Raw genomic sequence first — 19,088 nt, 5'->3', positions numbered from 1 at the left:
ATGAGCTCATGTTGCAAGTTCAAAAGAGAACCTTGAAATGTTCCAAATTTGAGGTAACAAAGGCATGACTGAAGATTTCAACCAGATGAGCATAAATTGAAGTGGTTGGTGACATGGAAATTGGTTCTTTTGATGTTGAAGGAATAGGTACTGAACATCATTCAGTACAGCTATAAAGGTAAGGTTGTAAACAGTTTGTTTTACTTCAGGCAATGGCCAAGAAATGGGATAGAGTTAGTTGTGAATGAAAGCAATCACATGGTCCTCTCAATATTTAATCGGAGGAAACCAATGCACGATAAGAGGCAACATGACAAATGGTATGGAGTGAAGAGGTTGAGAGAAGTGCTGGTAAATTGGAGCTGGATATTGATGGAAGCTGATGAGAGAGAGAAATTTTTTCCACTAGTACAATGGCCAGAAATCAGAAGACAGATGTGGAATGATTAGCCAAAAAAAAATTTGGAGGGGAGATGTTACTTTCTGCTTGTTTGTCATGTTACTATCATCTGGAATGCATTACATGAAGAAATGGTGAAAACAGATTTAGTGGTAACTTTAAAGAGGGAAGTGGATATGTACTTGAAAAGAAGACATTTGCTTTGGTAAAGAGCAAGGACTTGGGACTAACTGAAAGCTCTTTTGGAGTTTACAGGCCAAATGGCTTCCTCCTGTGCTTCAGGATTCTATATTACTTTTGATCTTTCCAATCAACTCTGGCTGTGATTTGATGAAAATCAAAAAAAACCTGCAGATGCTGGAAATCTGAAATAATGACAAAAATTGCTGGTCCAGGCAACATGATGAAAGAGAAATAGTATTAAAGTTTTAACCAAAGACCCTTCATCAGAAATGAGAAAGTGAGAAAACAAGTTGGTTTTAAGTTGCAGTGAGAGTGGGGGAGGATGAATAGGTCAAAGGGATATCTCTGATTGGGTGAAGCCAGGTTTTCCCAGGTGATTCTTCCACTGTTTGCAGTGATGTCTGGTTTGTAAATTAATGAGAGAGAAATCAAACGAGGGAATTATTAATGCTGTTTTTGAAAGCAGAAACTAAAAGCTGAATGCTTGGGCAATTGGAGGAAATAAAATAAGTAGACCTGGAAGTTGCAATGAGAACAGTTCCTTTGGAATGCTGGCAGGAAAAGGGAAGATGTGTCTGGTGGTGGAATCATATTGAAGGTGGCAGAAATTGCAAAGGCTGATCTGTTGAGTGTGGATGCTGGTGGGGAAGAAGGTAAGGACTATGAAAACCATACCCTTGTTCTGGCCAGGAGGAGATGGGATAAGAGCAGAGGTATGGGAAATAAATGGTAGAGGGAGATGTGGATGAGGGAAAAATAAAGATGTTTCAAAGACACCTGTGTTGAAAGCCTGGTCTTTAGAGCAGGTAATGGGGAAAAACGGCAGAATGGAATGGCAGATGCATAGGACGAAGTATCATCAAGATAGCTGTCGGAATCTGTGCACGTGTATTGGATATTGGTTGCTAATATATCCCCTGAGATGGACACAGAAAACCAGAAAGGGAAAGGAAGAGTTAAAGACAGACAATGTGAAGGTGAGAGCTGGGTAGAAATTGGCAGCAAAAGTTAGGAAATTTGAGTTCTTCTTGAATGCTGGGTGCAGCATCAGCACAGGTTTTTGGAGAAGAGTTGAGGTTGTGAACCCAAGAAAGATTGAAAGAAGGATCGTTCCATGTATGTCACAATGAGACAGGTATAGTTGGGCTCGTGTGAGTTCCCGCAGCTACACCTTTGATCTGCAGAAAGTGAGTGAAGTTGAAGTTGTTCAGCAGGTGAATAAATGTTAGTGGAGGGGAACTGGTTGGGTGTCTGTTCAAGAAAGAAGCGGATGGTCCTCAGACCACCCTGTTATGGGATGGTGGCAGGGGAATTCTACTTCCATGATGAAGATGAAATGGTTGAGACCAGAAAAAAGGAAACTATCAAAGTGCCAGAGGGCATCAACGGTGTCATGGATGTAAATGGGAAGAGGAAGGTGTCAAGAAATGAAGAACTAAGTTTATAGGGATAAGAGCAAGCAGAAACATAAGGTTTACCCAGACATTCCTGCTTCTTGGCGAGGAGGTAGAAGTGAGCTGTGTGGGATTAGGGACAATATGACTGGAGGCTGTGGAGGGGAGACCTCCCATGAAAATGAGGGCAGTAACTGTACGGAAACAAAGGACTCATGTTCTTTAGTGGGGCATGATCCATAGGGAGGTATGAGGTGGTAGCTGACCTGACATCTGGCCAAACCACAAATGCATTATCTTTGTTAGCAGATTTGTTGAAGATGGCAAGCTTTGTACTTGATGATCGGCAGTTTAAAATGAATGGACCAAGAGAGGGTAAAAGGCCAGCAACGTTCAAGTGGATTGAGATTCTTAGAGTGGAAGAAAAGGGTCATAAGCTTTAGTGAAGAGTCCTGGCCAAAGAAATGGACATGGAGGCAGCCAAAGAAATGGACATGGAGGCAGCCAAAGAACATTATGTTGGATTCAGAATTCATTAAGATGGGAATGTAGGGAGATGAAGCTGTACAGTTTTGAGATGAAGTCAGTTGGTGTTGTTATGGAGGTAAGTTAAGTGCATGTTCAACCGATGGCACTAAGCATGGACCTTGGGATGCAATGAGTACAATGCTTCAAGAAACATTGGGTAGTTTGAAAATATTTGTGATCCCGGATGGATTGAATTATTTAGGGTGGAATTTAGGTTAGAATCTATGTAGAATGAGTTGGAGCCAAAAACATTTGCTAAGGAAAGAAGTGTGGCTGGAGCCAAGAAAGGAAACTGCTGAGGGTGAACAACGCAAAAGAGACAAAGAGTCTGTCAGAGAGGGGAACAGAGTTTCATCAGCCTCTTGATTCTTGGAAGAGAAGTGGCGGTACATTCAAGTGTAATTGAAAATCAAAAATTGCAGGCGCTGTAATCTGATCCTGGAAGAGCAGTGGCAGTGAATTCAACAGGCCTGGAACTGATGACTTAATTGAACAGGACTGGATTTGTGATTTGATGAAGATTTGTGCCTTGGCCTTTGTTTGCTGTTGTCTTGCTCTTAAAAATTGCTCTTGTTTTTTCTTTCCACTGTGCCAAAATACTGTTTATGATCAGTAATTTTTCTATTTGCGTAACAGCTTTTCAGAATTGAAACCCCTTGCAGATCATTACAAGTATGGTCAGCAAATTCTGGGGGGAGAAAAGTGTACATGTTTCTCAGTATTTTTGCAGGTGAATTAGATTATTTGTACCCGAAAAAAGTAACACTGCACAAATCTTGCCAATCTGCTGTTGTACAGTGTTTTGGTACTATAATATATATCACAATATCACTGAATCCTTGTTTCATTCAGAAAGAGAAACATCAACAGAGTAATATGCTTTGTTGTGATAGATGCTGAATGTTGTAAAGCTATGTTAGTTACTTTTATATTAGTTATGCAGTAGAAGACTGGTGTGAAAGAAGGTTAATACGGTGCAGTTTGAAGTTCAATTATTTTCTGCATTCTGTTTACTCGCTCATTGTATTGGATGCATCCCTTAAATGCAAGATTCTGCCGTAGCTGCAGCAGTGCACGATAAGCAACGTTGGTGACCCTCTTGGGTGAACTTGTTTTGCTTTTGAGTCAAGTTTGAGAAATGCAGTTAGTTTTTATCCAGCCAAATACTAATTAATTCTGCTTGACCCGCTGAGTGTTTCTAGCATTTTTGATTCTGATTCACAACATCTGCACATTTTCCATTTTAAATTATTAATTTTCCTTAGATTCTGCTCTCTGTTTAAAAAAAAGAAATTGTTTACAATGTCAAGACACCACAAAATGATTTGTAGTCAATTAAATCTTTTTGTGGAAGTTTTCATCAGATCAGAGTACAACAATAGTCAGTCCTTATTTTATCTGCATATTGTTTTCTGTTCATTTACAGATTGGATGTGGTTGACAAGATCAGCATTTGATGTCAATTCCTAATTGCATTTGAGGACTTGAGAACAGCTCACCACCATGTCCTCAAGTGTGATTTGGAATTGGCAACAAATGCTGACTTTGTCAACCATGATGGTATTCCCATTGTGTTGTCTGGTAGGAAGAATCAAGATGGTGTGTGACTTGGAGTACCTGCAAGGGATAAGTCCTCCCATGTGCCTGTTGTTCATGACTTTCCTGGTAGAGACTGAGAGTTTGGGCTGTGCTGTCAACATTACTTGGTGAGCAACTGCAGTCCATTTTGGAGATAGCACATCTTTGGAGCTTTGATAGTGAAAGGGGTGAATGTATGAGGGGATAAATGTGGTGTCAAGCAAACTGTCTTAACCTGGGTGAATTAAAGCTTCTTGAGTAGCTTTGGAGTTGCACTCATCTGTGTAAGTGGAGAGTATTTTTTGCATTCCTGATAGGAATTTTGCATTTCTGGGTAGGAGGGGATAAGACTTTGGGGTTTCATCGGAGACAAACACATATCACAGAACAAGAGCCTCTGACCTGTTTATGGACAGAGGAGTTGATAAAATTTCATGAGTTCAAGACACAATCACATCCTAAATATCTGAGATATTTACTCAGATTTTTGCTCTGAGATACAGTGTATATAAGGTAGTCACTGATAAATTCAGTATAAAAATCAATGTAAGGTCTTTGCTTGTGGAACAGTTGAATTGAAGAACAAGGACACATTTAAGAGTAAGCTAAATAAGTATATGGAGGAATAGAAATAGAAGGATGTAATGATGTGTGAGATGAAACAAGGTGGAAAGAGGCAAATGAGTTGCGTCAATCACTAATATAGATCCATGAAAACAAATTGCCTGTTTCTGGATTGTGAAATCCTATGTCATTCTATATTACTAACCTACAGACTGCTTGGTATTTTCTGTGAACAAATTTGACCTAATTTTCTACCTCTCAGTACATAAAATCATTGAGTGTCTAATGAGATTGGTCTCGTATGCGAGGATGCATGAGAAAATGGTAATTTAATGAAACGTTTGCAGTGACTTGCCTTGAAAATATACTGGAGGTATTATTCATAATTATTGGTTAGAGCGCAGAAGATGGCCGTTAAGTCCAAGGTGAAGCTAGCTCCATCAAGAGCAATGCAGCCAGGCATATTTCCCTGCCTCCTCCTCATACCCTGCAGTCTTTTTTTCTTTTCAAATATCTGGTTCTCTTTTGTATACACCAACTAAATCTGTGTTCACTACTTCCTTTTCCAATATATTCTTGATTCTAATCACTCATTGCAAAAATGATAATTTTTTGTTTCTTTTGCCAAGCATGTTTTTGCATCCTCTGGTTCAGTGGCCTTTGCCAATGGGAACAGATTCCTTTTATCTACTCTACATAAACCATCCACAGTTTTAAATGCTTCTGTCAGATGCCTCACAACTTCCAGATTTCCAGGGAGAACAACCTCAGCTTCTTCAATCACTTCACATAACTAAAGTCCCTGATCCCAAGAATCATTTTGGTAAATATTGTCTGTGCTCTCTTTAAGACCTTGTATCTTTTCCAAGTTGTTGTCTATAGAACCAGACAAAGTACTCCTGATGTGACCCAAATCAGTGTTTTATGAAGGTTCACAATGACTTCCATGTTCTTGTTCTGCACACCTCTATTTTTAAAGCCTATGGATCAATGTGCTTTTTTTTATTGGCTTTCTCCACCTGCTCTGCCACTTTCAATGACCTATCCATGGGTACTTCCAGTAATTAATTGAGTCCTACAATTAATATTGCTGCTTCTTGTTCTTCTTAGAGAAATGTAACACTTAACATTTTTCAAGTTTTTTGCTTGGTACTTGTCTGTCCATTCCATTGGCTTGTCTATATCCCCATGAAGACTTTTATAAATCTCTTAATTCACTCCACTTCCAAGTGCTGGCTTAATAAATGTGAAAACTGTGTTACACACATGTCCAAGTTATTTATATATTAGGAATCGGATTAGCCCAAGTATTGACCACTGGGCAACATTAGTGTTCACAGCTTCACTCTGAGAGGACATCCTGGAGGGCTCATCCACTTAGGGAATAAGAAATTTGCAGTCATTATTGAAGGGGTTATACCGTGGTCCTCCCAGCAGTCAACAGGAGATGGAGGAACAAATATGTCATCAGATTATGGAAAGATGTGAGAGCAACAGGATTCTTGCAGTGGATGACTTTAATTTCCCCAATATTGACTGGGACTTCCTCAGTGTCAGAGGTTTAGATGGGGCAGTATTTGCTAAGTGCATCCAGGAAGGTTTCTTGAAAATCCAACTAGGGAAGAGGCCATACTGGATCTTCTATAGGGAAATAAGCCTGGTCAGGTGATTGGAGCTTCAGTGGGAGAGCATTTTGGGAACAGCGATCGCTAGTTTTAAGATAGGTATGCATAAGGATAATGGAGACTCAAGAAACTGCAGATGCTAGAATCAGGAATGACAAACAGAATGCTGCAGGAACTCAGCAGGTCGAGCAGCATCTAGGGGAGGAAATGAATTGTTGATGTTTCAGGTTGAAACCCTGCATCAGGATGTACCCTGGGCTGGATTCTTTGATGTTCTATGTAACACGGGCAGACAAAGGTGCTGCTTTTAGAGCTGTTGCCCCACAGCTCCAGCGACCCAGGTTCAATTCTGTCTTCCATGCTTTCACTGCTGTCTGTGTGGAGTTTACATAATCTGCTTATGACAGCTTGGGTTTCCTCCATTTGCTCCTATTTCCTCCCACTTCCTAAAGATGTGTGTTAAGAAGGTTAATTGGCCACTATGAATTGTCCCTTGAGAGTAGGTGAATGGAAGGATTTCAGAGGAATCTGGGGAGAAATAAATGGGATGAGTGTAAGTGGGTGCTTGATGGTCAGTCTAAACTTACCCTACCATTTCCAGCAGATTCTGATGGACTGTTGTTTTCTAAGCAAATTTTCCAGCACTGCCTGGAATCATAAGCCAATATTATGGGCTTTCAGTACTGACTTGCACAGCTCTTTCACTGATCAACAGCCAGAAATTTGACCTCCAACTTACAACTTTTGGAAATTCCATGTGTGTCATCTCATGCACATTCCTTGTGTGGTAATGCCAATGTTTTGAGATCAGTTTTGTAATAAAGATGTGGTTTATCAACATTACTTAACAGTAATCCTCTTTGTTTGTACCCCTTTACTCCTCCCCAGCACATAACTTCTGCTTGTTAACATGCAACATATATATATTAATAGTGGACAGACTGGAGCATCTTATGGAAATGGGCTCCAGGAGTACATCATCTCGTAGCCAACTTTCCATATCTTTCAGTGAAGTCAAACACTGGCAATTAAATTTATCACCATCTCCACTTACCAGTGCAGCCTACGGCACAAAGCTCATGAAGTACTGGACAGTAATGATCCTGTCTGCTTCAGAGATGTGGTCTATCTACAGCAGACATCTCAAAGCAGTGGAAAGATGCCATCAATGCTGTCTCTGTGAAATCCTCCAAATTCGCTGGCAGGATAAGGCATGAGATAGTGCAGAAAATATCAAGTAGAAAAGAGCCAAGATTAGGAGCATCAGTAGTGTAGATAGGCAGCAGAAGATTGTTCTCCTTTTGGCAGAGAAGGTTTAAACAAAATAACTTCAAAGTAATGGTCTTAATCATCAAAGGTTGAGATAAAAGGCAACTATTTTCATTGGTGGAGGTTGAGAGCCAGACAATGTGATTTGTAAAAGAACCATGGGTGATGTGGAAAAACCTGCTTAAGCATTGTGTAGTAATAATCTGGAGTTAATTACCCGAAAGGATGTTGGAAGCGAATTGAAAGAACAGCTGGGGAATGGATTGGTCTTGCAGAGAGCTAGGGTGGCTTGATGGGTCAACAGCCTCCTGTGCTTTAAAGCTGCTATGATTTGGAGGTGACACTGTGAGTGGCTGGGACTTCGAGTGCATTGCATTTTGGAGTGGTTAACACAGGCTGATGAAGGAAAAATTGGTTGCATAATGAGAGACAATTAGATAATCTCATTTATGCCTTCTGGTTCTTGGAATTACTTGCAGAACAGGTGCCGATGCAAAACTGCTAGCAATGATATTCAACTTTAAGGTAAATGCATTTATATTTGTAGAAATGACCTGGTCAGTCAGCAAATAATCAGACATCATATGACTGAATGAAGTGGTCAGACTGTTGCATCACCAAACATAGTGAATGCTCAGGCAAAAGTTCACAAACTTGCTAATCGTTCTGTAACTCAGAATTACAGACTGACTGTTTCACATTGTGTCTTCTATCAGTCTTTTTGCATGATTTTCTCAGTTTGTATTCAACAGTGCAACAATTGTTAAACAACACATTTCATCCATTGATTTAATTGGAAACTAACTAGCAGAGCATAGCAGTCGATAGCAATTCCAATTGCATTTAAGTGTATTGTATTATGGAAAGCCATTGCCACATTGTAAACTGTTGCAAGGTAAAAACTTTCTGCCGAAGTACTAACATGGTACAGCATTTTCTAATTTTTGGATTTGATTGAAAGCATTCTGTTCTTGGCGTTTAAAACAAAATAAGACTGAACCAACTTGCCATAATTTAACCAGAGTTTTTCAATAAATATTTGCCTTCAAATGAATGTATTGTACAGTATGTTAGAAGAAACACATCAAATAACATAACTCTGTATCTATATATGTTTTAAGACTTTGCTTTCTTTTTCCCTTCTAGATATTGCCAATGGTTCAAGTTCAGGAGGTGGTTATCGTCCTCCTCCCAGAACAAAAGAGGTGATAATTAATGGACAGACAGTCAAGTTAAAGTACTGCTTTACCTGTAAGATCTTCCGGCCACCACGTGCCTCTCACTGTAGCCTTTGTGATAATTGTGTAGGTAAGTAACTTCCTTGGAAAGCAATTCAAAAGTTTTCATAACAGAGAAATAGTTAATTGAATTGAGAAGTTGCTAGTAAAAGAGGTACAATTGATTGCAAGGTTTCAGAATTGTAACTACTATTTGAGGCTGTTGTACTGATTATGCTATTTAATGGTTGTGAGACTTGGGTTATTCATTGCTGCCATATTACAAAACACTGCTCCTATTAGAAAAAATAGCGCACATACTTTGGCAGGATAGGATTTCAAACACTGTCCTTTTTGAGGTGTGTAATATCACAGGTATTGAACTGATACTTATTTTAGCAGAGCTCTGCTGGGCTGGCCACATTGAATGAATGTAGAATTTGTACATTCCAATGCTTCTACAATGGCAGCTGCAGCAAGGGAGACCTGAAAAAGAGGTACAAAGAATCAATCTGAAGCCTTGTGGCATTGATGAAAGGATGTGAGGAAGAGCCACAGGGGGCACAACTACATGCCATATGACCTGTGGGAATGTAATTTATCATTTCAAATATCACTGAGTATACCTACCCCCCAAGAACAAGAGAGGTGATAATTAAAGGACAGGTAGTGAAGTTGAAGTACTGCATTAACTGTGAAATCTTCCAGCACGAAGTGCTGTAGCCTTTTTGATAATTATGTAAGTAACTTTCTTGGAAAACATTTCAAAACTTTGTATCACAAAGAAAAAATATTTTTTCATTAACTTATTTCTGGCCCATAATAGTATTGAAATGATGCCATTAAAGGAGATGCGTTTATTGCAGAGTTTAGAAATTGGTTAAAAAAATTGAATAATTACTATCTTATTTACACATTTTTGCTCTTTAATACATGGAGCAAAATTCAAACTGTTTAAATCTATTATTATTTATAATTATTTAATATGTACACAATTTTCAAATACTTGTGCACTAATTCGCAGTAGAAAAATTTAGTTTTATTTTGTAACCTGAAATCAAGTCTGCCAAAAATTGCCTTAATCCAGTTTTTTATGGTAAACTACTGAACTATTCACCATTTGACTAATTGTACCTCAGATAAATCATGCATGCTATATTTTCAATATTAAATCATGTCATATGATTCTTGACTAATGAATATACAAGAATTGACAAGAATGGACTAATGGATATATGAAGATCAAGGAGTTTTGCATGCAGATTTTCAAGCTAATACTTTTGTTTTAAGTGATTTTAAAAAAAAGTTTTAAGCCTCGAGAAACAAAGGACTTCAGATGCTGGAATCCTGATGAAAAACACTGTGATGCTGGAGGAACTCAGCAGGCCAGGCAGCATCTGTGGAGAAAAGCAGGCAGTCAACATTTTGGGTCTGGACCCTTCTTCAGGACTGAAGATAGGAAAAGGGGAAGCCCAATATATAGGAGGGAAAAGCAGAGCAGTGATAGGTGGACAAAAGAGGGGAGGCGGGCTGGGCAGAATGTGGTGATAGGTAGATGCAGGTAAGAGATGGTGATAGGCAGCAAGGAAAAGGAAAAAAGGGGTAGAAAAAAGAGAGAGGCTAGGAAAGGGAAGAAAAAAAGCATGGTTGGGGGGGGTGGGGGGGAGATGTGGGGATTACTTTAAGTGTGAGAATTCAATGTTCATGCTGTTAGGCTGCAAGGTTCCAAGACACAAAATGAAGTGCAGTTCCTTAAGTCTCGTCCTTTTTTGTCATTTGTTTTGATGAACTGACCTTCAAAATCTAAACAAAAAAACTGCTGGCAGTATGGCATAAAAGCAGGAAGTGCTGTAACATTCACTAAGTCAGGCAGCATGTGTGGAAAGAGAAACAGATTTAACACTTCAGATCAATGGCTATTCTTGGAAGGAGAGAATAAAAGGTAATTTTAAGTTGCAGAGGAGGTGGCAGGGGGGATGAATAGGATGAAGGGAGGGTCTGTCTGTGGTAAGGTGAGGCCAGGGTTGCGGTGGGGATGAGATGTAGGGATTTTCCTATCAAATAGGAGGCTGGGGGAAATTAGAGGTGATAGCGCAAAGAAACGTAATGTGCTGCTAATGACAGTGATGTGGGACATGCCCAACTGGCCAGGCTATAACAATGGAGAGAGAAAAACTGAGCCAATGTTACAGATGGATGACTTAGAGCAGAAATGGCCACTTCTGATGCAGACAGAGTAAGTGAGTTACCTTAAATTAGAGTATTTGATATTGAGTCTGAAAGGCTGCAATGAGCCCTGACCGAAAATGATAAGATGTTCCCCAAGCTTGTGTTGGACATCCTTCCAACAATTCAGAAGGTCACAGACAGACAGGTCAGAGTGGGAGTGGTATGGTCAATTTAAGTGGCAGGAAACATTAAGCTCAATGTTGTTCTTGAGGACTGAACACAGGTGCTCCACAAAGTGATCACCCAACTTGTGTTAATGACATTCTGCACACCAAGGCAGTACAGTAAACTGGAAAAATCACAGATGTAGTCTGCTTCACCTGGAAAGACTGATTGGATCCCTGGGTGCTGGGAAGGGAAGAGGTGAAAGAACAGGTGTTACAACACCTGCAGTTGCATGGGGCAAGTGCTGTAAGATGGGGAGTGGCTGGTTGGGATGGAAGAGCAGACCAGGGAGTCATGAAGGGAATGGTCCCTTGGAAATACTGGGAGGGGAGGGGATTTTGTGTCTGGTGGTGAAATCTTGTTGCAAAGAATAGACTGTTGAATGTAGCGGCTAGTGGGGTGGACAGTGAGGAACAGGAATTCTGTCCTTGCCTTGACCAGGAGGCGGTGAGAGAGCAGAGGTGTGAGAAATAGATGAGATGTAGGTAAGGGCTCTGTCTGCTTTGGTACTGGGGAAGCTGTGGTTCAGAAAGATGGATGACATTTCAGAGGTAATTGGGAGAAAGTCTCATTTTCAGAGCAAACATGATGGAGACAGAGGAACTAGGAGAATGCCCCTTACAGAGGCAGCATGGGATGAAATATTGCCAAGTTAACTGTGGGAGTCTGATGATTTGAAATGGATGTTTGAGCAACCATTTCTCCTGAGATGGAGATGGGAAAAATCCAGAAAAGGAAGGGAAGAATCAGAGATGGACCATGTGAAGCTGTGAGCATCTTGGAAGTTGTTGGCAAAAGTAATAAAAGTTTCGAGTTCTGTATGAGTGCAGGTGATAGCACCAACACAGTCATCGATATGCCAAAAATAGTTGGAGGGCCTGAGTAGAACTGAGACAACAATTGTTACACATATCCCACCAAACAGCAGCTGTAGCTTGAACCCATACAATCCTTTCATTTGGAGAAAGTGTGTGGAGTTGAAGGAGAAGTCATTGAATGTGAGGATGAATTCAGCCAAGCAAATGAGTGTGTTGATGGAGGGGAACTGGCTGGGCCTCTTTAAGGAAGAATTGAAGACAGATCATCCTGATGTGGAATGGAGGTGTACATCCATGGTAGAGATAAGCTGGTTGAGATCTGGAATTGGAAACTGTTGGTGTCAGAGGACATCTGGAGTATCATGGATATTAAATGGGAAGGGACTGGGCCAAGGGAGAAACAGTGGAGTCAAGTTAGGAAGAAATATATTTAGTGGGAGAAGAATAGGCTGAAACAGTGGGTCAGCCTTGGCAGCCGTGCTTGTGAATCTGGGCAGAAAGTAAAAGCTTGGACACTACAAAGTTGGAAGCTGTGGAGGGAAGCTCTCCTGAGCAAATGAAGTCCATGACTATCTGGGAAGCAATGACCCGATGTTCTGTGATGGGGTCATGATCCATAGGAAGGTAGGAGGATATGTCTGAGATCTGATGTTTGGCCTCTGTGTGTGTGTGTGAGAGAGAGAGAGAGAGAGAGAGAGAGAGAGAGAGAGAGAGATCAGTTCACCAGAGCACAACAGCACCACCCTTGGTATCTAGTTTGATTTTATCAGGTTTGATTCTTGGTGTGTGGAGTGCTGCAAGATGGGAAGATGGTAGATTAGATTGAATGTGGGGGAATGGAAAATTTAAAATGTTCATTGCTCTGTCAGCAGTTATCAATAAATAAATCAAGAGAGGTAAAGAGTCCAGAGGAAGGGGTCTGGATGGATTGGTAATTTTGGAGATAGGAGAAGAGGTCTGGAGTGAAGACTCTTGGCCAAAGAAATGGGTGTGGATACAGCAGAGGAAGTGCTCAACATCATGTTGGGCTTGGAATTCATTGTGAGGACGTAGGGGAACAAAATTAGGGCTTCTGCTGAGGACTGATCAGGATTGGAGAGGGAAAGACTTAAGGGATAGTGAAAGCACAGCAAGGGGTGGAACTGGGTGTAGATATGGGGTTAGAGGAAAGTGAAGGGGGGAAGAACGGTCAGGAGGGATAATAAAATTAAAGAGTTGTTGGAGTTTGTGATCTTTGGTGTCTGAAATGAAGGATAAAAGTTGCAGAGCACAACAGCTTTGAGGTAGAATAAGTCACAGTTAACATAGAACACTACAGCACAGTACAGGCCTTTTGGCCCCCAATGTTGTGCCGACCTTTTAACCTACTCTAAGATCAATCTCACCATTCCCTCCCACATACCCCTCCATTTTTCAATCATCCATGTGCCTACCTAAGAGTCTCTTAAATGTCCCTAATATATCTGCATCTACCAGCATCCCTGGCAGCACATTCCACGCACCCACCACTCTCTGTGTTTAAAAAAAATAATTACCTCTGATATCCCCCCTGTACTTCCATCCAATCAGCTTAAAATTATGCCCCTTGTGTTAGCCATTTCAGCCTTAGGAAAAAGTCTCTGGCTGTCCACTTGCTCTATGCCTCTATCATCTTGTACACCTCTATCAGGTCACCTCTCATCCTCCTCCACTCCAAAGAGAAAAGCCCTAGCTCGCTCAAACTATCCTCAAGACATGCTCTCCAATCCAGGTAGCATCCTGGTAAATCTCCTCTGCGCCCTTTCTAAAGCTTCCACATCCTTCCTGTAGTGAGGCGACCAGAACCGAATGCAGTATTCTAAGTGTGGTCTAACTAGGGTTTTGTAGAGCTGCAACATCAGCTCATGGCTCTTGAACTCAATCCCCCAACTAATGGCCAACATGCCATATGCCTTCTTAACAGCCCTATTGACTTGCTCGGCAACTTTGAGAGATCTATGGACTTGGACCCCAAGATCCCTCTGTTCCTCCACACTGCTAAGAATACTGCCATTAACCTTGTATTCTGCCTTCAAATTCGACCTTCCAAAGTGAATCACTTCACACTTTTCCGGGTTGAACTCCATCTGCCACTTCTCAGCCCAGTTTTGCATCCTGTCAATGTCCCGTTGTAACCCTCGACAACCTTCTACACTAACCACAACATCATCGACCTTCATGTCATCTGCAAACTTACTAACCCACCCTTCCACTTCCTTATTCAAGTCATTTATAAAAATCACAAAGAGCAGGGGTCCCAGAACAGCTCCCTGCAGAACACCACTGGTTACCGACCTCCAGGTAGAATGCACTCTATCTACAACCACCATCTGCCTTCTACAGGCAAGCCAATTCCAATTCCACGCAGCCAAGTTTCCCTGGATCCCATGCCTCCCGACCTTCAGAATGAACCTCTCATGGGGAACTTTATCAAACGCCTTACTACGGTCCATATACACCACATCCAGTGCTCTACCCTCATCAATGTGTTTTGTCACATCCTCAAAGAATTCAATCAGGCTTGTGAGGCATGACCTGCCCCTTACAAAGCCATGCTGACTATCTTGAATCAGACTATTCTTCTCCAAATACTCATAAATCCTGTCCCTAAGAATCTTTTCCAATAATCTGCCCACCACTGAAGTAAGACTCACTGGTCTATAATTCCCAGGGTTATCCCTACTCCCTTTCTTGAACAAAGAAATAACATTTGCCACCCTCCAATCATCTGGTACTACTCCTGTGGCCAGTGAGGATGCAAAGATAGTTGCCAAGGGCTCAGAAATCTCTTCCCTTGCTTCCTGTAGTATCCTGGGATATATCCCCTCCGGCCCCGGGGACTTATCTATCCTAATGTTTTTCAAAATTCAGCACATCCTCCTTAACATTGACATGTTCTAGCTTATCAGCCTGTTTTATGCTGTCCTTTCAAACATCTAGGTCTCTCTCGCAAGTGAATACTGAAGCAAAGTATACATTAAGGGCCTTCCCTACCTCCTCCGACTCCAGGCACGTTTCCTCCTCTATCCCTAATCGGTCCTACCCTCACTCTAGTCATCCTCCTGTTCTTCACATACGAGTAGAACACCTTGAGGTTTTTCTTAATCCTACTCGCCAAGGCTTCCTCATGTCCCCTTCTAGCTCTCCTGTCCATTCTTAAGCACCTTCCTGGTTACCTTGTAACTCTCTAGAGCCCTGTCTGATCCTTGCTTCCTAAATCTTAAGTAAGCTTCTTTCTTCCTCTTCACTGGATATTCCACATCTCTTGTCAACCATGGTTCCTTTGCCCTACCATCTGTTTCCTGCCTCAATGGGACAAACCTATCCAGAACCCCAAGCAAGTGATCTCTAAACAACTTCCACATTTCCATTGTGCATTTCCCTGAGTACATCTGCTCCCAATTTACACTCCCAAGCTCCTGCCTAATAGCATCATAATTCCCCCACCCCCAATTAAATACTTTCCCATACCATTTGCTCCTATCCCTCTCCAAGGCAAGGGTAAAGGTCAGAGAGTTGTGGTCACTGTCTCTTAAATGCTTACCCACCAAGAGGTCTGACACCTGACCAGGTTCACTGCCTAGTACCAGATCCATAATGGCCTCTCCTCTCATTGGCCTGTCTGCATATTGTGTCAGGAGTCCTTCCTGGACACGTAACAAATTCCACCTCATCCAAACCTTTTGCACTAAGGAGGTGCCAATCACTATTACGGAAGTTGAAATCAACCATTGACAACAACCCTGTTATTTTTGCACCTTTCCAAAATCTGCCTCCTGATCTGTTCCTCAGTGTCTCCTTTGCTATTGAGGGGTCGAGAGAATACTCTCAATAGAGTGATTGCTCCCTTCCTGTTTCTGACCTCCACCCACACTGACTCAGTAGACGATCCCTCCAGGATGTCTTCCCTTTCTGCAGCTGTGACACTGTCCCTAATTAGCAATGCCACTCCCCCACCTCTTTTACCTCCCTCCCTGCCCCTTTTGAAACATCTAAACCCAGGAACATCCAGCATCTGTTCCTGCCCTTGTGAAAGCCAAGTCTCTGTAAAGGCCACAACATCGTAGGTCCATGTACTTACCCATGCTCTTATTTCATCACCCTTGTTCCTGACACTACTTGCATTAAAATACATATACTTCAACCCTTCAAACTGCAATTTTGCCCTATCAACAGGGCAAAATTGCCTATCCTTCCTCACAGTCTCTACATGTTGCATCAACCTGTGCACCAACTGTCCCAACCTCTGACCTATCACTCAGGTTCCCATCCCCCTGCCAAACTAGTGTAAACCCTCCGCAACAGCTCTAGCAAACCTACCTGCAAGAATATTGGTCCCCCTCCAGTTCGGGTGTAACCCATCCCCTTTGTACAGGTCATAGCTTCTCCAGAAGAGATCCCGGTGATCCGCAAATCTGAAACCCTGCCCCCTGCACCAATTTCTCAGCCACACATTCATCTGCCAAATCAACCTATTCTTACCCTCACTGGCGTGTGGCACAGGCAGCAATCCAGAGATTACTACCCTTGAGGTTCTGCTTTTCAGCTTCCTAACAAGTTCCCCATATTCACTATTCAGGACCTCATCCTTTTTCCTACCTATGTCGATGGTACCAATGTGTGCCACGACTTCTGGCTGCTCACCCTCCTCCTTTAGTATGCTGTGACCCGATCTGAGACGTCCTTGACCAAGGCACCTGGGAGGTAACGTACCATCTGGGAATCTCTTTCATGTCCACAGAATCTCCTGTCTGCTCCCCTAACTGTAGAGTCTCCTATCACTATTGCTTTCCTCTTCTTCCTCCTTTGCCTTCTGAACCATAGAGCCAGACTCAGCGCCAGTGACCTGACCGCTGTGGCTTTCCCCTGGTAGTTTGTCATCCACCCGCACCCCCCCCCCCCCAAAACAGTATCCAAAGTGGCATACCTGTTATTGAGGGCAACGGCCACAGTTCAAAGAGGGCAAAATCGTACATGTGTCCACCCATGGTATAAAGCATAGATTTCAGGATGTAATGAAAACAGTGCCTTGGGAAAGGGTGGATCGTTGTCTGGAGATGACAAGCAGATCTGGAGGGAGAAAAATGCTAATGGTCAGTGGGCTTTCATCAGAATTGGGGGGGTGGGGTGGAAATTAAGTAAGATAAGTGTTCATATGCAAAGGAAGGGGGATAGGAGTTAAAAACAGAGCAAGGTCTGTGGTAATGGTGAATGGCAGAAAGGGTGATTGTGAGACACAAGGAATCAAAATTTAGTTTGAGGGAAGGTGCAAATAGTAGAGCCATTATATGAAATAATTGAGCTTACTGACTTTGGAAGCCTGTCATGGACTGAGTTCAAAGATGTGATTAGCAGACATTACGTCTTTGTCAATATTTGAATAATGGACATAAAGACAAGTGAGCTTTGAATTTGTGTTAAGCATTGAAATTTGGGATTTATCTTGTTTTCAATCCAGAAAAATGGGACAAGTATAACCAAAAACTTTAACAAAACAAAGCTATCAAATTTCATGGAAAAATGCTTCATTGCAAGAACATAAGCTTTTTACAGCTGGAATGATTGGGTAGTGATTTTGCCAACAGCCTTTAGTGATTGTGGACTTGTTTTCCAGTGATTCTTTCCTAACAATCAGATGTACATCTTCTGATCTTCTTTCCCAGGCTAAAAATAATAGCGTTTAAAGGAAGTATTATCTTTTTACCAATGAGAAACGGGTCAATTAAATAACTAGATGAGGCAGAATTCTGAATGTTACTCGTGCTTTGAAGTTTTTGCATACTGACTTGCTGTACAGTTGACAGATGTTGCTTTAAATGTCAACTTATGTTACATATGGATGGTTACCAAATGCTGGAACTTAGAACTGCAGTTGTCATTGAATGCTCCTTTACTTCAATATATTGCTCCTGAAAATAAATAATCACTTGGAATTTTCTGGTAGTGGCAATACAGCTGTGCCCATTCACCAAGTCCAGTGTTACCTTGTGCAGCTGCCTTGGGGAGAACTTCCTTGCCAAAGGTGCCTCAAACCTCACTGTGCAGCACACGCCATTTGGGTGGAAATCCCACCATTACAGTGGGGCAAAAAAAGCCCATTTCATTGACATGCTTGAAGAAAAAATTAGTTCAGTGGCAGATCAAGTTTGTTTCTGACATTTGGAAGCATGGAAAAATATTCAGGAACTCTCCAAAAATTAATCTAATTATTAAAACATTAATGAAACTGTTAAAGTTACTAAAATACAAGATCACAAGATAACAAGTAAACTGAGTTAATTCAAAAAAGTGTAAATTACTTAATAACTTGATCGCTTGGTTCCTCTTCATTGAAATTGCTGGGGTTGCTGTTCCTTTGCTGGATATAACATGACACTGTTCAGTGGGCTGATTTTCTGTCCTCAGTGCTTATGAATTTTCAGAAGTTCGTTCTCTGCCAGTGGATTTCATGAGAAATTCAATGACAGAATATCGTTTGCAAAACTTCATCAAAATGCCTTATTAGGAAGTTTAGGATTTTGAGTCCACTTGCATAGGAGTCCCAAACTTGTGGCAGTTAAGCAAGGCAATGTCAGCGGTTCAACTGATTGTTGCAAAACTGGTATGTATTTACCATGGTGAATGCTGAGTTTTGAAACTGTGATTTGTTATGGGCCTGATTGTCCATCTTGTCGCCCACCCACCATTGATTTCCTGGCTGATTGACTATGTGGAAGGTTTCTTGTTGCTCTCCAATCGTCATTATGTGGGGTAGGTCATGTGGCTCGACACTGGCTCTTAAATACAAGATGATGACTGTGTCAAGCTACACTCTACAAAATCATAAACTCCTTCATTATAAATCTTTCCCACATCTTGGGAGCCATGCCTCAGTGAAGGCGATCAAGGCTGATGAAATTCACTATAATCTTCAGTGCTCCAATACAACATTTACAAAAGAATATTTGGAGAAAAAGATCTCAGACACAGCCCAATGCTCATGGTTTAGCAAGTAGCAGCGATCCTGACTCCTGTGTGCTTCAGAGAAATGGACTACCTGAACAAAGCATCTCAAGGCACTGGAAAGATGCAACCAATGCTGACCAAAACCCTCCAAACTC

At 41.6% G+C, this 19,088-nt stretch overlaps 1 protein-coding gene across 1 annotated transcript in view; it reads left to right on the top strand.

Moving 5' to 3' along the window:
- Window positions 1-19,088, top strand: part of LOC127568805 (palmitoyltransferase ZDHHC14-like) — a 111,704-nt gene that overhangs the window by 54,846 nt on the left and 37,770 nt on the right. The window contains 1 exon segment of the mRNA XM_052012986.1: window positions 8,688-8,849. Coding sequence (XP_051868946.1) covers window positions 8,688-8,849 — 162 coding nt within the window.

This window comes from Pristis pectinata, chromosome 3 (assembly GCF_009764475.1).
Source record: "Pristis pectinata isolate sPriPec2 chromosome 3, sPriPec2.1.pri, whole genome shotgun sequence".
In the NCBI taxonomy this organism is placed as follows: Eukaryota; Metazoa; Chordata; class Chondrichthyes; order Rhinopristiformes; family Pristidae; genus Pristis; species Pristis pectinata.
The sequence above is the reverse complement of the archived record's forward strand: the minus strand, read 5'-3'. Positions and strand labels throughout refer to the sequence as shown.